Below are 18921 nucleotides of genomic sequence, written 5' to 3'. Positions count from 1 at the left end.
CCACCAGCCTTCTGGTTAGCAGTCAAGTGCTTTAGCCACTATGCTACCAGAGCTCCCCCCCCAAAAAAAAAAAAAATTAATAAAATAATAATTATAGCTATGATTATTCTTATTTTATTCCTTCATAGAAACTGTCATCTCTTTAGGGTCATTTATTGTGAATAAATTAAAATTTTGGAAGATTATTAGTTTTATTTACACAGATGAGCAATCAAGAAGAAAATATTAAACTCAGAGATGTTTTTAAAACTAGGAAACGGAAAACAACTTCTGATTATAATTACCATCAAGTGAATTTTACCAATTTCTGTAATATTTTATCCTTAAATAGGCCAGATGCTCTTTTAGGCTGATTTTTTTTTTTTTTTTTTTAACATATTCTGATACTTAATTTTGTCTCATTCTCTTATTTACAGAGGTTAGAAGAAGGACACAGCTCAGCAGTAGCTGCCCACTACAATGAACTTCAGGAAGTTGGTTTGGAGAAGCGTAGCCAAAGCCGTATTTTTTACCTAAGAAACTTTAATAATTGGATGAAAAGTGTTCTCATTGGTATGATTATTTTTTGGTTTAGAATTAGAATTCTTTACTTTGCCCTATAGGGTCAGAATCTACTAGATGGCAGCGTACTTTTAATATCTCATTTTTTCTCCGAAAATGGTTAATTATATGCCAAGCTCCTTAGTCTTTAATCTCTGTGCATTTAATTATCAGACTTTGATTTAATAAAGTTGAAGCCAGAACTAAGCCTTGTTGTTGTTGTTGTTGTTAAGTGCCATTGAGTCATTTCCGACTCATAGCGACCCCATGCACAGCAGGACGAAACACTGCCCGATCCCGCGCCAGCCCCACAATCCCTGCTATACTTGAGCCCATCATTTGGTTATTCCATGTCAATCCATCTCGTTGAAGGCCTCCCCCTCTTTCGTTGACCCTCCACCCTACCAAGCATGACATCCTTCTCCAGGGAATGGTCCCTTCTTACAACATGACCAAAATAGGTGAGACGAAGTCTGGTCATTCTTGCTTCTAAGGAGCATTCTGACTGCACTTCCTCCAGGACAGATCTGTTAGTTCTTTTAGCAGTCCATGGTACTTTCAGCATTCTTCGCCAGCACCACAACTCAAAAGCATCAACTAAAACTAAGCCTTAGAGATAAATTTTTTTAATGTTTACTTTTGATTGACTTTGTAGGATATTATCAAGTATTTAATTGATAAAATATTTAAAATAACTATTTAATGGTATTCCAAAAAAACCAAACTAAACTCAATGCTATTGAGTCAATTCCAACTCATGGTGACCCTATAAGACAGAGTAGAACTGCCCCATAAGGTATCCAAGACTATAAATCTTTACAGGAGCAAACTGCTACATTTTTTTTCTGTAGAGTGGCTGATGGATTCAGACCACCAACCTTTCAGTTAGCAGCCAAGCGCTTTACCCACTGTGCCACCTTAATTCCATTTCACTCTAATAGTTCTGGAGCAATGTCACAGTCAGTTGGATTAAATATTCAGGTTATATTAAGTCAGTAAAATTCCAGACAAAGGTGCAATGGGCTATATCATGCCTTTTTTACTTTTAAGACTTTAAAGAAGTTTCTGGGTAGTGCAAAGGGTTAATGTGCTCAGCTGTTAACTAAAAAATTGGGGGTTCAATTTCATCCAGAGGTCCTCCGAAGGAAGGATTGGTAATCTACTTCAGAAAAATCAACCATAGGAAACCTGATGGAGCACAGTTGTACTATGAAACACAAGGGGTTGTCATGAGTTGGAATTGACTCGAGCAACTTTTTACTGGCTCTGCTAGTTTTGAGAATGATTTACTAATTTTTAAGGATAAATAACTCATTCTGAAAAGTGTTTTAAAAAGACTCTCTATTTTGAATACATTTTAATATCTTCTGTCCCAGTTTGTTTTCTATTTGCATGTTTTATTAGAAAAATATTTATTTGACTCTGCTAGGTGTCAACCATTATAGTTTTTTTTTTAAGGCATTTTCTGCCTCAACTGTTGAAGGTTCTCCCCCAGTCTTAATTTCTTTTCAACTTTTCTCCTCTTTCCTCCTATCCCCAATGACACAGATAAATTATTGGGAATTTTTATGATGTATTATTTATTCATGATTTATTAATTGAATATATACTTTTTAGTCTAATTTTTCACGTTTTATATTTATTATAGTTTATAATCAGGAAAACAGGTAGTTTTTTGAAGACTTTTAAGTCAAATTTGCTAAAAAGTTATCTCAGCATATTAATGATATTATTTTCTAATTAACCATTCTAGCAGCTCTATGACTGCTTTGCTCTCTACACCTATCTTTCTGGTCTACTGCAGTCAGTGTTGTGGTCTATGCCACGGTCCCTCTGTGGCTTCTCAATACTCACACTCTGTCTTCATTTTCTCATTATCTGTGGTGTTTATAGCTTAGTAAATAATTCCTTACTATCCTTGAATATCATAAAGCTTTTTGAAAATAATATTTAATGAGTCTTCTCATTAGTCTTAATATACAGAAATAAAGGGAGTTTGTAATTACTGTTATTTTTTCATTGCTTCAGTATTAGTGTTTGTGCTATTAATATTTATGGCAGAAAGGCAAATAAGAAACAAATGTGCTTGTTTGCACTTAAGGTCCTACAGACAGTGAAAAGCAGAAGTATTTGTATAGAATATTCTAGTCATTGAAATAGTATACATGTGAAGTAGAAAGTGTTGTACTCAGAGTGATAAAGCCAGGAATAGCTAATCTAGGATTTAGTATTACGTCAAAATTTATAATTACTGATAGCTTCAGTTGTCTAAGAATGCTAATATGCCTTTAACTGATATTTGAACCATTTGGCTATTGATCTGTGAGAGCATTAATTTTATTTGTTGACTGTTCATGTGATTTGGTAGATTGAGATGAGAAGGTTCCAATTTTTACTTTAGGGTGTTTAATAATTCTGGTGATGGTGAAACTAAGAAGTATAATTTTATGATGAGTTCTTCTATCTCTTTTGATAATGAACCTGATATCTTTTATGAAAATCAAACACTCTGGTCCTATAATTACTTTGATTTACCTACAGGTATAATAAGTTAAGTGCTTATCTTTAGAAATGAAAGGCTAAAAAAAAATAGTGAATAACTAGTATTTCTCTTATGAACATCTGTTGAGTTTTTTGTTAATTAGAATTCTAAAATGTGTGGTATTTAATATTGAATTGAATTCTGAAAGTAACCTTCAAAAAGCTGTCTTAACTTTCTAAAATGCTGAACAGTCTAATCTCTAATAGTAGAATATGAAGTTAATTAACTTGTAGTTGCATTTTGAAATTTTTACTAGAACACGCAGGGTTAGTAGGTTTTTAGAGGTAAGTTTATGCTTTGGTAAAAAATGAAGAAGAGATAACTTATTATGATTAATTCCTCTGTTTTAGGGGAATTTTTAGAAAAAGTACGACAGAAAAAAAAACATGGTATCACTGTTTTGGACCTGGGATGTGGTAAAGGTGGAGATTTGCTCAAGTGGAAAAAGGGAAGAATTAACAAGCTAGTTTGTACTGGTAAGATAAATAAGTGCGTGGGAATGAATGATTTTTGGTCAGCCAGGTGAAGAATCTCATTATCCATAATGACACTTTTGGCGAGATATGTGGGGAACTGTGCATAAGATAAGCATTTTTTAAAATGAGTTCTCAAGACATTCCTGAGATTTATGGTCATCTGAATATTAGGTGAAGTTTTGTTGGGAGTGATAATTATATTGTACTTCTGTTTAAAATAATAGTTTTAATCTGTTAAATACACATACTGAAGAACAACTGGGGGATATCTGGGATTTGCTGAATTGAAGCAAAAGGAAAACGTAGCAAAAAGATGGTTATTGAAGCTAGATAATGGATGGTGGGTACATGGCAGTTCATTATACTTCTCTTTTTATTTTTAAATGTATTTGAATGTACCTATTTAAAAAAAAGTTAAACATAACATACAGAGTTGAGGAAATACATGAATTAAGGCAGCTCTATTAGTATTATTTTAAAAACAGTTAAAAGTTTACTGATCCCTGGGTAGTATGAACAGTTTTCAGTCAACTGCTAACCAAAAAGTTGACAGTTTGAATCTACCTGGTGGTACTGCTTGAAAGATATCTGGTTATCTGCTTTTGTAAAGATTATGGGCAGGTAAATCCTATGGAGCAGTTCTATTCTGTCATACATGGGGTTGCTATGAGTTGGAATTGACTCAGTGGCAATGGGTTTGTTTTTTTTAAAAAGTTTACATTCCATAACAGTAGTTCATTTAAACAGCTAACAAATGTACAGTAAGTAGAAATTATGTACATAATGGTTTTAGCAGTAGGGAAAGTGATAAAATGTATTGGTTGAAGATACAGGATCATTAAGTATATTTTAATTAATAGGTACAGTATCACCTTGAGATCCTTATATTTTATGAAGTTATTTGGTTGCTGTATCTGAGGTTAAATGTGAGTTTTCTTTTACTAGATTGCATCTTATTTCAGTTTAACAAGAATTTGAGGTGGCATTTTCATATTCTTACCTGTTCTGCTTAATAGAGACTCTTATTCCATGTGTTGGTAAATTTTGTATCTTTTTAAAATATGCAAACTACAATTTATAATTTGATGAAGTGCGATATTATTCTCAATGAATTTGCTTTTTTAAATTTTTTTTTAGTCTTCTGTGCTTATATTTTAATTAATTAAAGTATGTATTACATCCACCACTTCTCTGTGAGTTCATTGTACTGTGGTGACGTGCATGTTGCTCTGAAACTGGAAGCTGTGCTGCCAGTATATCAAGTACTAGTAGAGTCACCCATGGTGAGCAAGTTTCATTGGAGGATCCAGACAGGTTAGGACAAAAAGCCTGACTACCTACTTCCCAAAATTAGCCAATGAAAATCCTATGGATCACAAATATTACTCAACTTCAACTTGTTTACTCTGGGCTTATCATCAGGAGGGACAGATCTCTGCAGAAGGACATCGTGTTTAGGAAAAAGGAGAGCTGCAAAGGCAAGACAAATCCTTAATTAGATAGATTGGCACAGTGGCTGCAGCAAAGGACTCAAACATACGAATGATCATGAAAATGGTGCACGACCAGGCAGTGTTTCATTCTTTTATTCATGAGATCACTGTGAGTCAGAGCTGACTTGATGGCGACTAACAACAACCACAAGTATTACATGAATTATGAATATATACAGTAGATAACTGTTATTTCCAAAAGTGGATTTATAGTGTAGGGTTTTATAATTCACATTTGAATCTAAACTTTGTACTTTTGACTTTGAGTAAGCGTTTAAAAATCATAGTAGTGCATGAAACAAAATGTGTATGACATGTTGAATGGAAGAGTGATTTGCTCTGTAAGTCTTCACCCAAATCACAATAAAAAATTGAAAAAATAAAATAAAAGTCATGGTAGAACTTTTCTGTTACCACTAATGAAAAAGGATTTCGTCTTTTCTAAAAATTGATAGGACATTTCCATTGGAAATAATTTTTTTTCTTTTTTCTTTTGAAGGAAATAGAACTTTTCGCTTGTGCTAAGGTTAGATTTCATGCCAAAGTTTAATTTCTAGATTTTTGCCATTCTTATGTTTACATTTTGTCATTTCTCTGTCTGTGGGTCTCTGTTAATAGTTACTGTCTTTCCCCTCCAGATATTGCTGATATTTCTGTCAAACAGTGCCAGCAACGGTATGAGGACATGAAACATCGCTGTCGTGATAATGAATGTATTTTCAATGCAGAATTTATAACTGCTGATTGTTCAAAGGTAGAGTTTTATTTTGTTTTTTGTCTCTTTTTTTACATTTCATTTTAGATAAATGACTTATTTTAAAACTTAGCTCATTTTTTTCATGCCCTTTGAGATATAAATCTTAGGACATGCATTTTCAGTTTCAACAAGAAATTCTGTTACGTTGAATTTCCCCAAAAGGCAGACTGGCACTACAGCAAATTTTTGCTTTTAACAATGTGAATTTCTGAAATCATTTTCTGTTTGGGTGTATTTTTTAGTATTTTGAAATATAACTGAACTTATAGTATGTTTTGTTCTTCTTAAAATTTATTAGAGAAATTTGCCAACATATCAGAATCTGCTTTTTCGCACCTTCCAGATGTTTCTGAATCTTTTAACAACTATGAAGTTTAAGAACTGTAGAGGCACTTGAGTCGTGAAAGTCTCACCCTGAACTTTATGTTCTTTGTCTAACTCATCAGCTCACTAAAATATTTTAGGTACTCAATTGCACACGTTTTGTTTGTGATTTTGAAAGTAAGAAGGAAAGGTGGTAGTATGCTGCTAGAAAGTTGGAAACATTTAAACACTTTTGGTTTTTTCTTTTAAATACCAGAGGCTAGTTGGTTTTGTTTTCCCCAAGTTATTTGTAAAAGTATTTTACCTTAGCTTTCAAACTGAGAAGATCAGCTCCTTTAAATGTTATATTTGATTGATATTTCACATGAGTTCAGAATCCCTAATTTTTTTAAGTTACTGTAAATTGGCAAGCAAATTACTCGTTTGAACCAGGTGTAAGAGAATGATTTCATTATGGCCCTTATTAAATAAAATTAATGAGAGGGAAAGGATAGATAGTTTGCCAAGAGGGTGTGTCATTGTTTTCATTGTTATTAGGGTCTATCAAGTAGGCAACCCAGTGTGACAGAGTATCTCTGCTCCATAGTATTTTCTAGGCTGTAATCTTTATAGGAGCAGATAGCCAGGCAGATTGCAGATCTTTTCTCCCATGGACCTGCTGAGTTGGGTTCGAACTGCCTACCTTTCAGTTAGCTCGCATGTCTACTTTTTTCATAAGATTCCTAAATACTAGAAATTAATTTTCTATAAAGTTTTTATCCATATTATAGTTACTTTAAAATCTTAACCCATTTTAATTGGTTTCAGGAACTTTTGGTTGACAAAGTCCATGATCCAGAAATGTGCTTTGACATCTGCAGTTGTCAATTTGTCTGTCATTACTCATTTGAGTCCTATGAGCAGGCTGACTTAATGCTTAGAAATGCTTGTGAGAGACTTAGCCCTGGAGGCTATTTTATTGGTACCACTCCCAATAGCTTTGAGTTGATGTAAGTATTTTTAAGTATATTATGATTTACAAAATATTTAGTATTAAGCTTACTTAATAGTAGCAAAACGTTTATCAGAATTAGGGTTCATAAAACATATGATGTTACCTTACTTTAAAGTAGTAAATTTTCATCAGAAAATAGTCATTTCTCTTCAGAAGTTTTTAAATGTACCATTTGTTTCTCTCAATTAGACCAGTTGTTATTTTAGTGTGCCAGTGAGTTGATCCCAACTCTCATAGCAACCCAATAGGAGAGAGTAGAACTGCCCTATAGAGTTCTTCTTATAGTGTTTCTTAGGCTATAATATTTAAGCTAGCAGATTGTCAGGTCTTTTCTTTCACAGCGTCGCTGGGTGGATTCAAACCATCAACTTTCCTGTCAGTGGCCCAGTGATTAACCATCGCTCTACCAATATTCCTTCCCAGTTAGATCAGTTAGGACCAATTAAATTTACATGATTGAATTACTGCACAGCTATTTGAAAGACTTACATGTTTAGAGTTGAAAGTGCTACTAATGTATTTTAGTAAATATTCAAAATCTAAGTTCAAAAGATAAACTTATGGATAAACTTTTAAAACTTTTGTTTGATGTTACATCAGGGTAGAGGTTATAGACGTAAACAAAATGCAGATCAGATACTGAGGCACAGAGATTGAACCATTTATCAGGTTACTGAGATTACTTCCCACCTAATTTTATTGGTGAGACTATTAATGTTCTTTAATTAGATTGCCTGTCAAAAGTAGCTCAAATTCAGTTGAAGAAGCTAATCAAATGTGTTTGATGATGTAGTTTTTCACATGTATAATCTGATCAAAATAAGTTTATATAGCAGTCTGAGCTAGTAACTTTTAATCTTATATTTTGGGGAATGGGTTGTATTTAATCTTTACAGAAAACGTCTTGAAGCTTCAGAAACTGAATCGTTTGGAAATGAAATATATAGTGTGAAATTTCAGAAGAAAGGAGATTATCCTTTATTTGGCTGCAAATATGATTTCAACTTAGAAGGTGTTGTGGATGTCCCTGAATTCTTGGTCTATTTTCCACTGCTAAATGAGTAAGAATGTCTTACTATCTGTTCCTATTCCCTTTTGGCCTTAGGGAAAGTAAGGGTGGGGGAGCCAACATGTTCATTCCTTGCTTTGAATGAGACCCAATGAAAAAATATAGCCTTATAAAAGGATTGTAACCTCAGACCCAGGATTGGTGCCATTCACATCTTACAGCCTTACTTAAGTTTTTTTTGTTTTGTTTTGTTTTCATTTCATGGAATTATTGTATCCTATGGGTAAGAAAGGGAGCCTTTTGCCTTCAGCTTATGGCAGAAAATACCTGACATTGCAAGCAGCAAAAGATTTTTGTTAGTAACAGCTGGTAACTCAGATAATACAAAATTAATCAAAGATCCTCCTTTTGATCTGGGTTTTAAAAGTTGTTTTGCAATTCACTAGAGCTTTGAAATTGCCTGTCTCACAGGCACTGTTGATAATAAAATCCCGATTCAGGAATGTGTTCACCCATGCAACTCAATCCCTAAGAGTCTCGACAAACCATAGAAAAAGTTGTGGCTACCAGGCTTTATCAGGTAAGGCTTATGATGCACCTGGGTCTTGGGGTTTCCCTAGTAGGAAGAGTATGGCAATAAACTTAAAAGTAGACCATGTTACAGTTAATGATCATGATTTACTACTTTTTAAAAAAAATCTTTTAATATTAAATAAGAAAAAAAAATAGCTTTTTTGTCTGCTTATTTTTGCTTGAAATTATTTGATTTGTGACTAAATCAGCTTGTACAGTTATGGGTACAGGATTTTCAGGAGTTTTACAATATAAACATACAGTAACATAAATTAAGTAGGACTGGTTTGGCATGAGGAAAGTACATGCACAATTTATAAGCAGAAACTATAAAATTTAAAAAATTAAATCACATTTTATTTTTGTATTCTTAAAGTTAGTAAACTTTTGGGAACTATTACAACTCTTCAACTGTATAAAAGAAATTAGACAAATGTATTCAGTGCATGCCTGGTGTTTTCTGACTTTTGGTTAAGGAAGCTGGTGATTTTAGTGTACCCAAAAAGATAAAGAATATATTTGTTGTTGTTATGTGCCATCGAGTTGGACCCAACTCATAGTGAACCCTCCTTGGGTTTCTGAGGCAGTATCACTACAGAAGTAGATTGCCCCATCTTCCTTCTGAGGAGTGGCTGGTGGGTTTGAACCGCCAGCCTTCTGGTTAGCAGTCAAGTGCCTTAGGTACTATGCTACCAGAGCTCCTAAAGAATGTGTATACACACACACACACACACACATAAATATATATATATATATATATATATATATATATATATATATTTTTTTTTTAATGAAAAGCAAGGACTACTAGTCTTTTCTACTGAAATTGCCTATGATGATAAGTTTATAAATTCACATTTGATCACTTTTAATTGAGTACAATTTACCACAGTGCAACAGCTCCCCTCTCACTTCCTCCCCATGATTACCTCTTCCCTGTGTCCTTCCCTCCATGCACTCCTGCCCCCTGAGCTGTCTCCCTATGCGTACACACCCTTCTATTCTCCCATGATTGTTCTCTCCAAGGAGTGAATCTACCTAATGTAAATGTTCAGCTCATATGCTTGTCTTTTGTTTGGCTGGAAGCCATAGGAGTGGGTTCAATTTCAGACCCAGAGGGCAGCTAGGGGCCAAGTCTCAGTAGTTCCATCAGGCTCTATCAGACCAGCAAATCTGGTCCCTTTTTTTTTTTTTTAATGATTTTGAGTTTTGTTTCATATCGTTCTCCCACTCTATCCAGGATCTCCTACATAAAGCCCCCTCCTAGTGGTTGACAGTGGTAGCTGGGCACCTTTGGTTATTCTGGTCTCATAGTCATATAGGCTGAGGATCGCATGGTGTACCGGTCCCTTGGACTAATTATTTCCATGAATTTTTAGTTTTCTTCATTCTTCTTTGCTATGGATGAGGAGAGACCCATTATTGCATTTAGATGGCTACATGCAAGCTTTTAAGATCGTAGTTGCTATTCGTCAAAGTAGGAGGTTGAACAATGTTTTGTGTAGTATGTTATGCCAATTGAGCTTGATGTCCACTGCGACTATGGTCCCAAGCCCAAAGGTCCAACTACTTGCTCCCTCTGGATAGCTGGCTGTGGCTAAGGAGTTACTACAACCTTATCCCTTGTTAGCTCTGCTATATACCTGGGAATGCTTACAGAATATACAAATACACTTGTAGAAATATTGCCAGATATGTATTTTTTAAAGCTTAATCTTGATGCAGTTCAAAATGGAAACAGGGAAACAAGCTACTTCGTTACTGGATTGATACAACTGAGTAGAAGTGGTGATTGAAGCAAGATGAGACAAATGAAGTTTGTAAGAAGTGGCCCTATTTGAAGTACTTTATGGGTAAAACCGGAGCTCTGGTGGCATACTGCCTAAGGCACTTGACTGCTAACCAGAAACCTGGCAGCTCAAACCCACCAGCCACTCCTCGGAAGAAAGGTTGGGTAATCTTCCGTAGAGATACTGCCTAGGAAACCCAGGGAGGGGTCCTGTGAGTCGGAGACGACTCGACAACACATAGCAGCAGCAACAACAACAATGTGTAAAACAGATAACTTAGTGATATATTGAACATAATGGGTATAGGAGAGAAGGAGATTATTCCAATAACCCCCAGATTCTGGTGTGAATCATTAGATGGATGTGCTCAAATAGCAAAGATTGGCAGAACAATCTGATGGGGTTCAGCCTTGAATATGGGGAGTTAGAAAAAGCCTATGACACATTCAGGTGGAATTTTTTTTTTTTTTTTTAATTGTGATTTGGGTGAAATTCACTTTCCATATAGCAGTTCACATATATTTTGTCTCATTACATTGACCACAATCTACCACAATGCAACAGCTCCACTCCCACCTCCTCCCAACAGTTACTTCCTCCCTGTGTCCATCCCTCCATGCATTCCTGCCCCTCGAGCTGTCTCCCTGTGCACAAGGAGCCCTTCTTTCTCCTATGATTATTCTCTCCAAGGAGTGTATCTACCTCAGGTAAATGTTCAACTCGTATGCCTGTCTTTTGTTTGATTGGAAGCCACAGGTGTGTGTTCAATTCCAGACCTGAAGGGCAGCTAGGGTCTCAGTGGTTCCACCAAGCTCTATCGGACCAGCAAACCTGATCCACCCCCTTTTTTTTTCTCCAAATGATTTTGAGTTTTGTTCCAATTGTTCTCCCTCTCTATCAGGATCTACTACATAGATCCCCTTCCAAGTGGCTGACATTGGTAGCCAGGCACCATTTTGTTCTTCTGGTCTCATAGTTGTATAGGCTGCAGATCAGATGGTGTACCAGTCACTAGGACTAACTGTTTCCATGAATTTTTGGTTTTCTTCATTCTTCTTTGCTCTGGACAAGGAGAGACCCATCGTTCCATCTAGATGGCAGCTTGCAAGCTTTTAAGATCCCAGTCACTACTCGCCAAAGTAGGAGGTGGAACAATGTTTTGTGTAGTATGTTATGCTTGTGTAATATGTACTATGTTGAGCTTGATGTCCCCTGTGACTCTGGTCCCTAGCTCACAGGTTCAACTACTCAATCCCTCTGGGTAGCTGGCTGTGACCAAGAAGTGACTACAACCTTGCCCCTTGTCAGCTCTACTATACACCTGGGAATTCAGATAATACAAGTAAACTTATAGGACCATTGTCTGCCAACCCTATAAATGGTCTTGGGTACACTCCCTGCTTCATAGACATATCTACTAGTCTGTCCACCCATCTACCAGGAAATTTCTAATCAATGATGGGATAAATAAGTATGACAGAGAACTGGGCTGCATATAACCACTGGCAAGATGTGTAAAGATTGTAGTAAGAGAGAGAGGGCTCAGGATCATGCTTTTAAACCAAACCAAATGTTTTAAGAACCTTAAAATTTCAAAGCTGAGTTAAAGAGGATTCTAAGGTACACTGAAAAGCAGCCCAAGATTAAGAATATCTTTCCAGAGAATCCAGGAATGAAAGAATATTTTAAGCTGTTTTCAGCACTGCTATGGAATATCAAGTAAGATAAAAATGTAATCAGTAGAAAAGTTATTCCCTAGAGCACTACCTCCCCATTTCTTTTTTATTCCTGGCCTATTTTGTTACATTAATAGAACTTTCTGGCAACCCACTGAAATTTAGAAAGCATATTGCCTTATAGCTATGGTTATTGATATGTTACCATTAATCATTTTTCATCACCCTATCATGAATTTATAAAGGAGATTATTTACAAACTTTTGAGCAGTATTTTCATTAAATAATCTTTTTTGACAGAATGGCAAAGAAGTACAATATGAAACTGATTTATAAAAAGACATTTCCGGAGTTTTATGAAGAAAAGATTAAGAGCAATGAAAATAAAATGCTGTTAAAACGAATGCAGGCACTAGAGGTAAGTATTTTAAAAAGATATAAAATTTTCAGCTCATTGAACTTGTTTAGCAGTTTTTGAGATCTTTTCAAGGCCATGTAGATGCTAAATATTTATTTAAATTACCTAATGTGAAGTTATATTTGTCAGGACCTGGGACAGAGCTTGATACAGAAACTTTCCAGGGTAGCTATTCAGTAAATATTTGGTGAATGAATAATGCCATCTTCAAATGCTCCTTTCTAGATTTCTTTTTTTTTAAAAAAAGGACCAGTTGCTGTTGTGTTGACTGACTCACGGTGGCCCCGTGTGTCAGAGTAAAACTGTGCCACATAGCGTTTTCTTTATTTTAAAAATTATATTTTATTGTGTTTTTTGTGAAGGTTTACACATAGTTGAGGTTCCCATTCAACAGTTGCTACACAAATTGTTCAGTGACATACATGGTTACATTCTTAACAATGCATGAACATTGTCATTTCCATTCTGGTTATTCCATTTCCGTGAATCTAGTTTCCCTTTCCTCTTACATTATCATCTTTGGTTTTGAGTAATTGTTGACCACTTGGTGTCATGTTGTTGTTTTTAAGTGCCCTCAAGTCGGACCCGACTCATAGCGACCCCTCCTTGGGTTTCTGAAACGGTATCACTACAGAAGTAGATTGCCCAGCCTTCCTTCCAAGGAGTGGCTGATGGGTTTGAACCACTAGCCTTCTGGTTAGCAGTCAAGTGCCTTAGGCACTATGCTACCAGAGCTCCTACTTGGTCTCATACTGGTGATTTTTTTTAAAAGGAACACAGTCATTATAGGTGATATTCCTTCTTTTGTAAGCCAGTTTGTCGTTTAGCTACAAAGTGACTTCGGGGTATTAATGTCAGTTCAAGGTTTAAAGAGTATCTCAGTAGTCTAGGTGAGTCCTCTAGTATCAGTTTATCTAGTGAATCTACTTTTATTTTTTGAAGGAATTTGAGATTCTGTTTCACATTTATGTAGGTCTCTCTTGGTTTCTTGTAGTAGTAGTTTGTAGTTTTCCTTGTATAGGTTTCTTGTATCTCATGTTAGATTTATTCTTAAGTATTTCATCTTTTGGGTATCTATTGTAAATTATATTATTTTCCTGATTTCCTTTTCAGAGATCTCTTTCATAATGTAAAGGAATCCAACTGATTTTTGTATGTTAATCCTGTATCCTGCCATTTTGCTGAATCCTTCTATTCTAGTAATTTTCTTCCTGAGTCTCTGGACCTACAAATAGAGATAGTTTTACTTGTTCATTACCTATTTGGATGCCTTTTATTTCCCTTTCTTTCTATATTGCTTGGTCTCGACTTGCTATTCAATTTTGAATAGGACTGGAGATAAAGGACATACTTATCTGGGTCCTGTTTGCAAGGGGAATGTTTTCAGTCTTGCCAGTGAGAATAATGTTGCCCACTGGTTTTGTGTGTATACCCCTGCAAAAAGGGTGTGGAGGCAGCATTGTCTGACCCTCCTTTAACTTTATAAGGGGGAAGAAATATCACAGTCAACAACCTATGGCTGATTCTTATGAAGTGTAATTCAGACATGCTGCCACCCTTCAGCTCTTTTACCAATTCTGATACCAACTGTCCTTCCCACAGCACTCTACTTCTCTGCTGGGTCAGATAATCCATTGAAATGGCCACAAAGAACTCAGATAGCAGTCATAATTATGGAGTTTATTAGAGAAGTAACAGATTGTAGCTCAGGATCAGAAACAGCTCAAGACATAGTTCTTCCATCAGGATGGTCTCTTGTCAGCTGTGCCGTAGGCATGCTTTCCACTGAGGGCCCTTTGGCCTTTGGCCCTGTGGCTTCTTGGCCTCTGTCCTACTTGGGCAAGTGTTTTAGCTCTGCCAATAAATGCCTTGGGGTATCCTAGCTTTCCTGCTCTTTGGGCTAGGAAACCCATCACTCTGTCTCGTGCTTGTCTGTTTCTCTGTCACTGCTTCTCGCTGTCTCAGCACAGTTACAGCTTTCTCTGTTTCCTGGATCAAGGAGGTCAAGCTCAGGGATCTCAGGTCCAAAAGACAAGCTCCAAGCCTGCCTTTTCATTCTTGATAGTAGTTTGATCCTCCTTTCTGCCCTTGGGATGGCTCATTTTAAGCCTAGTGGATGTAGTATTCCAGACACTTTATTTCCATGGTCCTACCCCCACGAGTGTGTGCCATGTACCCTGTTTACATTATATACAAGCTTTTCCAATCCCTTTGGTGGGCCACAGGCACCTTGTATTTACAGTTATCTGAGCCATATTGAGTAGTTCAGTGCACTACAACCTTTTATTATATTGAGACATTTCCCTTCTTTTCCTATTTTTCTTGAGCATGTTTATCAAGAATGGGTGTTGGATTTTATTAAATACTGCTTCTGCATCAAATAATATACTTCTTTTGTGTTTATTTATGTGGTGGATTATGTTGATTGTTTTTCTAATGTTGAAACTTTCTTGCATACCTCGTGTGAATCTTGCTTGCTCGTGTGTTATTTTACTGATAGGTTGTTGGATTCTGTTGGCTAGAATTTTGTAGAGAATTTTTGCATCTGTGTTCATGAGGGACATTAGTCTATAGTTTCCTTTTTGTGATGTCTTTCTATGCTTTTGGTATCAGAGTTTTTCTTGCTTTATAGAACAAGGTTGAGAGTATTCTATCCTTTTCTGTGTTCTGAAATAGTTTGAGTACAATTGGTGTCAGCTCTTCTCTGAATGATAGAATTCACCAGTGAAGCCATCTTGGCCAGTATTTTTTTGTTGTTGGTAATTTTTTTATGATCTATTCATTTTCTTCTTTTGTGATAGTTCTGTTCAGATATACTACCTCAGATTGTGTTAGTTTGTATGGGTTGATTTAGTGTTTACCAAGTAAGATTTTCTTTTTCATTTTTGTGAGAAGGTTTACTAACTTTCTTTTAGGTTACCTTGTAACTAATTATTATTTTATCAAGTTTACAATACTCTGTTCTATCATGTTATCATCTTGCCTTCCTCTCTCCATTTGGAAGTCCTTTAATGGCACCATTTATTCCTTCTTTTTGCTTTCTAGTGGACGTCAGTTAACAAATTAACATCTCTTGTTCTGTATTTTCAGTCTTGTAGGTTTATTTTATTTTTTATATTTCTATCTCTGGACTGATTTCCAGAAGATAATATGTGTCTCCATCTCAAGTTTTTGTCTCCCATTGTTGATTCCCTGTCCAAATTATTTCTTATAAGATTGGTCTACTTTAAAAAATTTCCTTAATTTCTGTTTATCTGGAATATGTCCTAATTTTGCCATTGGATTTGCATGACAATTTTGCTGGTTATGTGATTCTTGGTTGGCAATTTTCTTACTTTCAGTGTTTTATATATATATGTGTTATCCCATTACCTTCTTGCCTGCATTGTTTATTCTGAGAAATAAGAGCTTAGTCTTTTGGTTCTCCTTTGTAGATAACTTTTTGTTTTTCCCAAACTGCTTTCAGGATTCTTTTATTGTCCTTGGTTTTGAAACATTTCATTATGATATGTTTTGGTGATTTTCTCCTAGGGTCTTTCCTATTTGGGATTTGTTGAACTTCTTGAATGCATATCTTCTCATCTTCCTTGGTATTAGAAGAAGTTTTATTTGAACAAATCTTCAACAATTTTCTCCATGCTTTTTTTTTTCCTTTGTATTCTGGTATTCCAATCACATATAAGTTATTCCTCTTGGTAGTATCTCATATAATTCGTAGGCTTTTTTCTTTTTTTTGCATTGTTTTTTCTGATTGTTTCTCTATGGATTTATATTGAGATTTCTTCTCAAATCCGCTAATTCTTTCTTTCATTGATACACTGCTACTCCTTTGTTCTCCCAATGTATTATCTATTTCTGAAATTTTAGTATTAATCTTTTGGACTTTGAATTTGCTGTTTTCATATTTTCTATTTATTCTGTCAATTTCTTGTTTTATTTTTCTGAATTTTTCTAAAGTTTTACCTATTTTTTTCGTTATTTTTGTCTGTGGTTTCCTTGATCTCCTTCTTAATCTCTTATAGGGATCTAAGTATAATTCTTTAAATTTTTTTGTCAGGTAGTTCCAATAGCATTTCTTCCTCTGGAATAGTTTTTGTTCCTTTACTTTAGTCACTTGCTTGAGCCATCTTGTCCTATTTTTTTCCTGTGATTGGTAATTGTCTATAGTTTCTGAGACATTGTATAATTGTATTTGCTGATTATATGTTGCTTTTGCTTCATCTTGCTTTTTTGTTTTATTTTACTGTATCTAGGCACTGGGATGGACATGCTGCTCTGGTCTCTAGTTTGGCAGCACTGGAACACTCACTTCTGTCTTTGGTGGGTTTGTTAATGGATGGGTGTGTGGGCATGAATTTGATCACTGGTCATGTAGAGCAGCTGAGGAAATGCTGGGTGGACGTTGGACATTGTTGTTGGTCCATTGGTGCTGGAGCAGATAGTGGACTTGCCCAGTGGATGAGGCTGCAGGTGTGACAGGTATTGCTGGGTAGGGTTGCTGGCTACCAGCTGTTGGAAAGTTAAAAAAAAAAAAAAAAAGTTGTCAGGAGGGTGTAAGGAGAGGAAGAAAAAAATGGGAAGGTGAAGACTAGTATCATAGTAGTGGCACAAGTGATGGTTGCCAAACACAGCTCCAGTGGGACTCTTCCACTTGCTCTGTAGGAGTGCACTTACTCAAATACAGAGGGATATGGGGGGAGCTACTGAATGTGAAGGTAGTAGAGGGACTGGGATATTGGGTCTGCAGCATCAAGAAAAGAGGAAAAATGAGGAAAGGGAAGAACTAAGAAGAAAGAAAACAAGAAAAAAAAATGTGGCACAGTACTGGCATAAAACAAACACGGCTGAACTGAAGCATGAAACTTACTCTGCAAGAGCAGGCACTGCTATCCTCAGGGGTGGGGGTGGGCACTTGTTCCCTGAGATCAAAAAAAAGGGGGGCAGGGGGGAGAACCAAAAAAATCCAAAATCACTGCCATCAAATTGATTCTAACTCATAGCGACCTCCATTGGGTTTCTGAGGTGGTAAATCTTTATAGGCATAGATTGTCCCGGCTTCCTTCTGTGGAGTGGCTGGTGGGTTTGAACCACTAGCCTTCTGGTTAGCAGTCAAATGCCTTAGGTACTTTACTACCAGAGAGGAAGGGGAAGAAAAAGTAAAAAAAAATAAATAAATAAACAGGGGGAAAGGGAAGAACTGAGAAGAAAGAAAAATTAGGAGGGAAAAAAAAAGATAAGAGGCAACACAGTACTGCAAAAAGTGTTAGCTACCAGACACAACTATAGTGGCAACACATGGCAGTGGGTGGGTTTGACTGTTTGTGGGGGTGGGGTGGCTATTCCTCTGCTCACTGGCAGGTTGTATGGGGTATGGGGAAAGGAATCACCTCTCCTGTCACTGATCACTAACATGGGTACTGTTTATCTGGTTCCTGCCCCAATTGGAACACTGCTTGCAATAATTAAAAATGGCTACACTGTGCCAGTTTGCAGTTCACTGATCTATATGCTTTCTTATTTGCTATTTTTGTTGTTTTTTCTCTAATCAGTATTTTATCTACTTTTGTATCCTTTCCTTTGAAGCTCTGAATTTCAGGATTGTCATCTGTATCAATTTTACTAGGTTTCTGAAGTCTTTATTGTAGAGGGTCTGGAAAGTATATCTGCCTGTTTCACCATTTTATATCCTCCCCCCTACCATGCCTGCATAATTTTATTCTATTGGTGATCATCATTCTAGGAGGATTCCAGTCTTTTAGACTGTGTTGCTGGGAGCTACTTTAACTCCTGGAGTCTTCCATGCTTTTCATATTACAGAAGCAAGAAATGGACTGTACAAGCTTACAGTCTATTCCATGGGCAGATCTAATATATTCATTAAACATTTGTCTTACTTATCATCAGAATCATATGTATTAAAGGGGCATTACATTTTTCTAGGCAGAGTTCATTCAATTTAGAATATTTTTTTAAGCATACTCTGTCTTATTGATCCTTGCAATTACTCTGTGTGGTAGACAAGACAGCTGCTATTCATATATTTTGAATGGTCATTCTGAGCCTCAGAGAGAATAGATGACTTGTTTGGCTATTAAGTTTTAGTTTTTTAGTTTTTGTTAGGTGGTATGCAAAGAAAAGTCTATTATACTGGCATCCACTCCAATTTTAGGTAGAAGAACCTTCTAAATCCTAAATTGTGTTTTGAAATCCATAATCAATAAAATGTTAATCCTTATTGATGTTGTTGTTGTTGTTGTTACGTGCCGTCGAGTTGTTTCCGACTCATAGCGATCCCATGCACAGCAGAACAAAACACTGCCCGATCCCGC

The 18921-nt window shown here is 36.0% G+C and overlaps 1 protein-coding gene across 1 annotated transcript in view; it reads left to right on the top strand.

Annotated features, from left to right (window-relative positions):
• Window positions 1-18921, top strand: part of RNMT (RNA guanine-7 methyltransferase) — a 136449-nt gene that overhangs the window by 1829 nt on the left and 115699 nt on the right. Inside the window, exons 2-7 of the mRNA XM_007951680.2 lie at window positions 417-552; window positions 3433-3558; window positions 5690-5805; window positions 6940-7121; window positions 8023-8187; window positions 12475-12592. Coding sequence (XP_007949871.1) covers window positions 417-552; window positions 3433-3558; window positions 5690-5805; window positions 6940-7121; window positions 8023-8187; window positions 12475-12592 — 843 coding nt within the window. The remainder of the gene's footprint in view (window positions 1-416; window positions 553-3432; window positions 3559-5689; window positions 5806-6939; window positions 7122-8022; window positions 8188-12474; window positions 12593-18921) is intronic.

The sequence above is a fragment of the Orycteropus afer genome, unplaced genomic scaffold (genome assembly GCF_000298275.1).
Source record: "Orycteropus afer afer isolate SDZICR_OR568_19922 unplaced genomic scaffold, OryAfe1.0 scaffold00307, whole genome shotgun sequence".
Lineage (NCBI taxonomy): Eukaryota > Metazoa > Chordata > Mammalia > Tubulidentata > Orycteropodidae > Orycteropus > Orycteropus afer.
The sequence above is the reverse complement of the archived record's forward strand: the minus strand, read 5'-3'. Positions and strand labels throughout refer to the sequence as shown.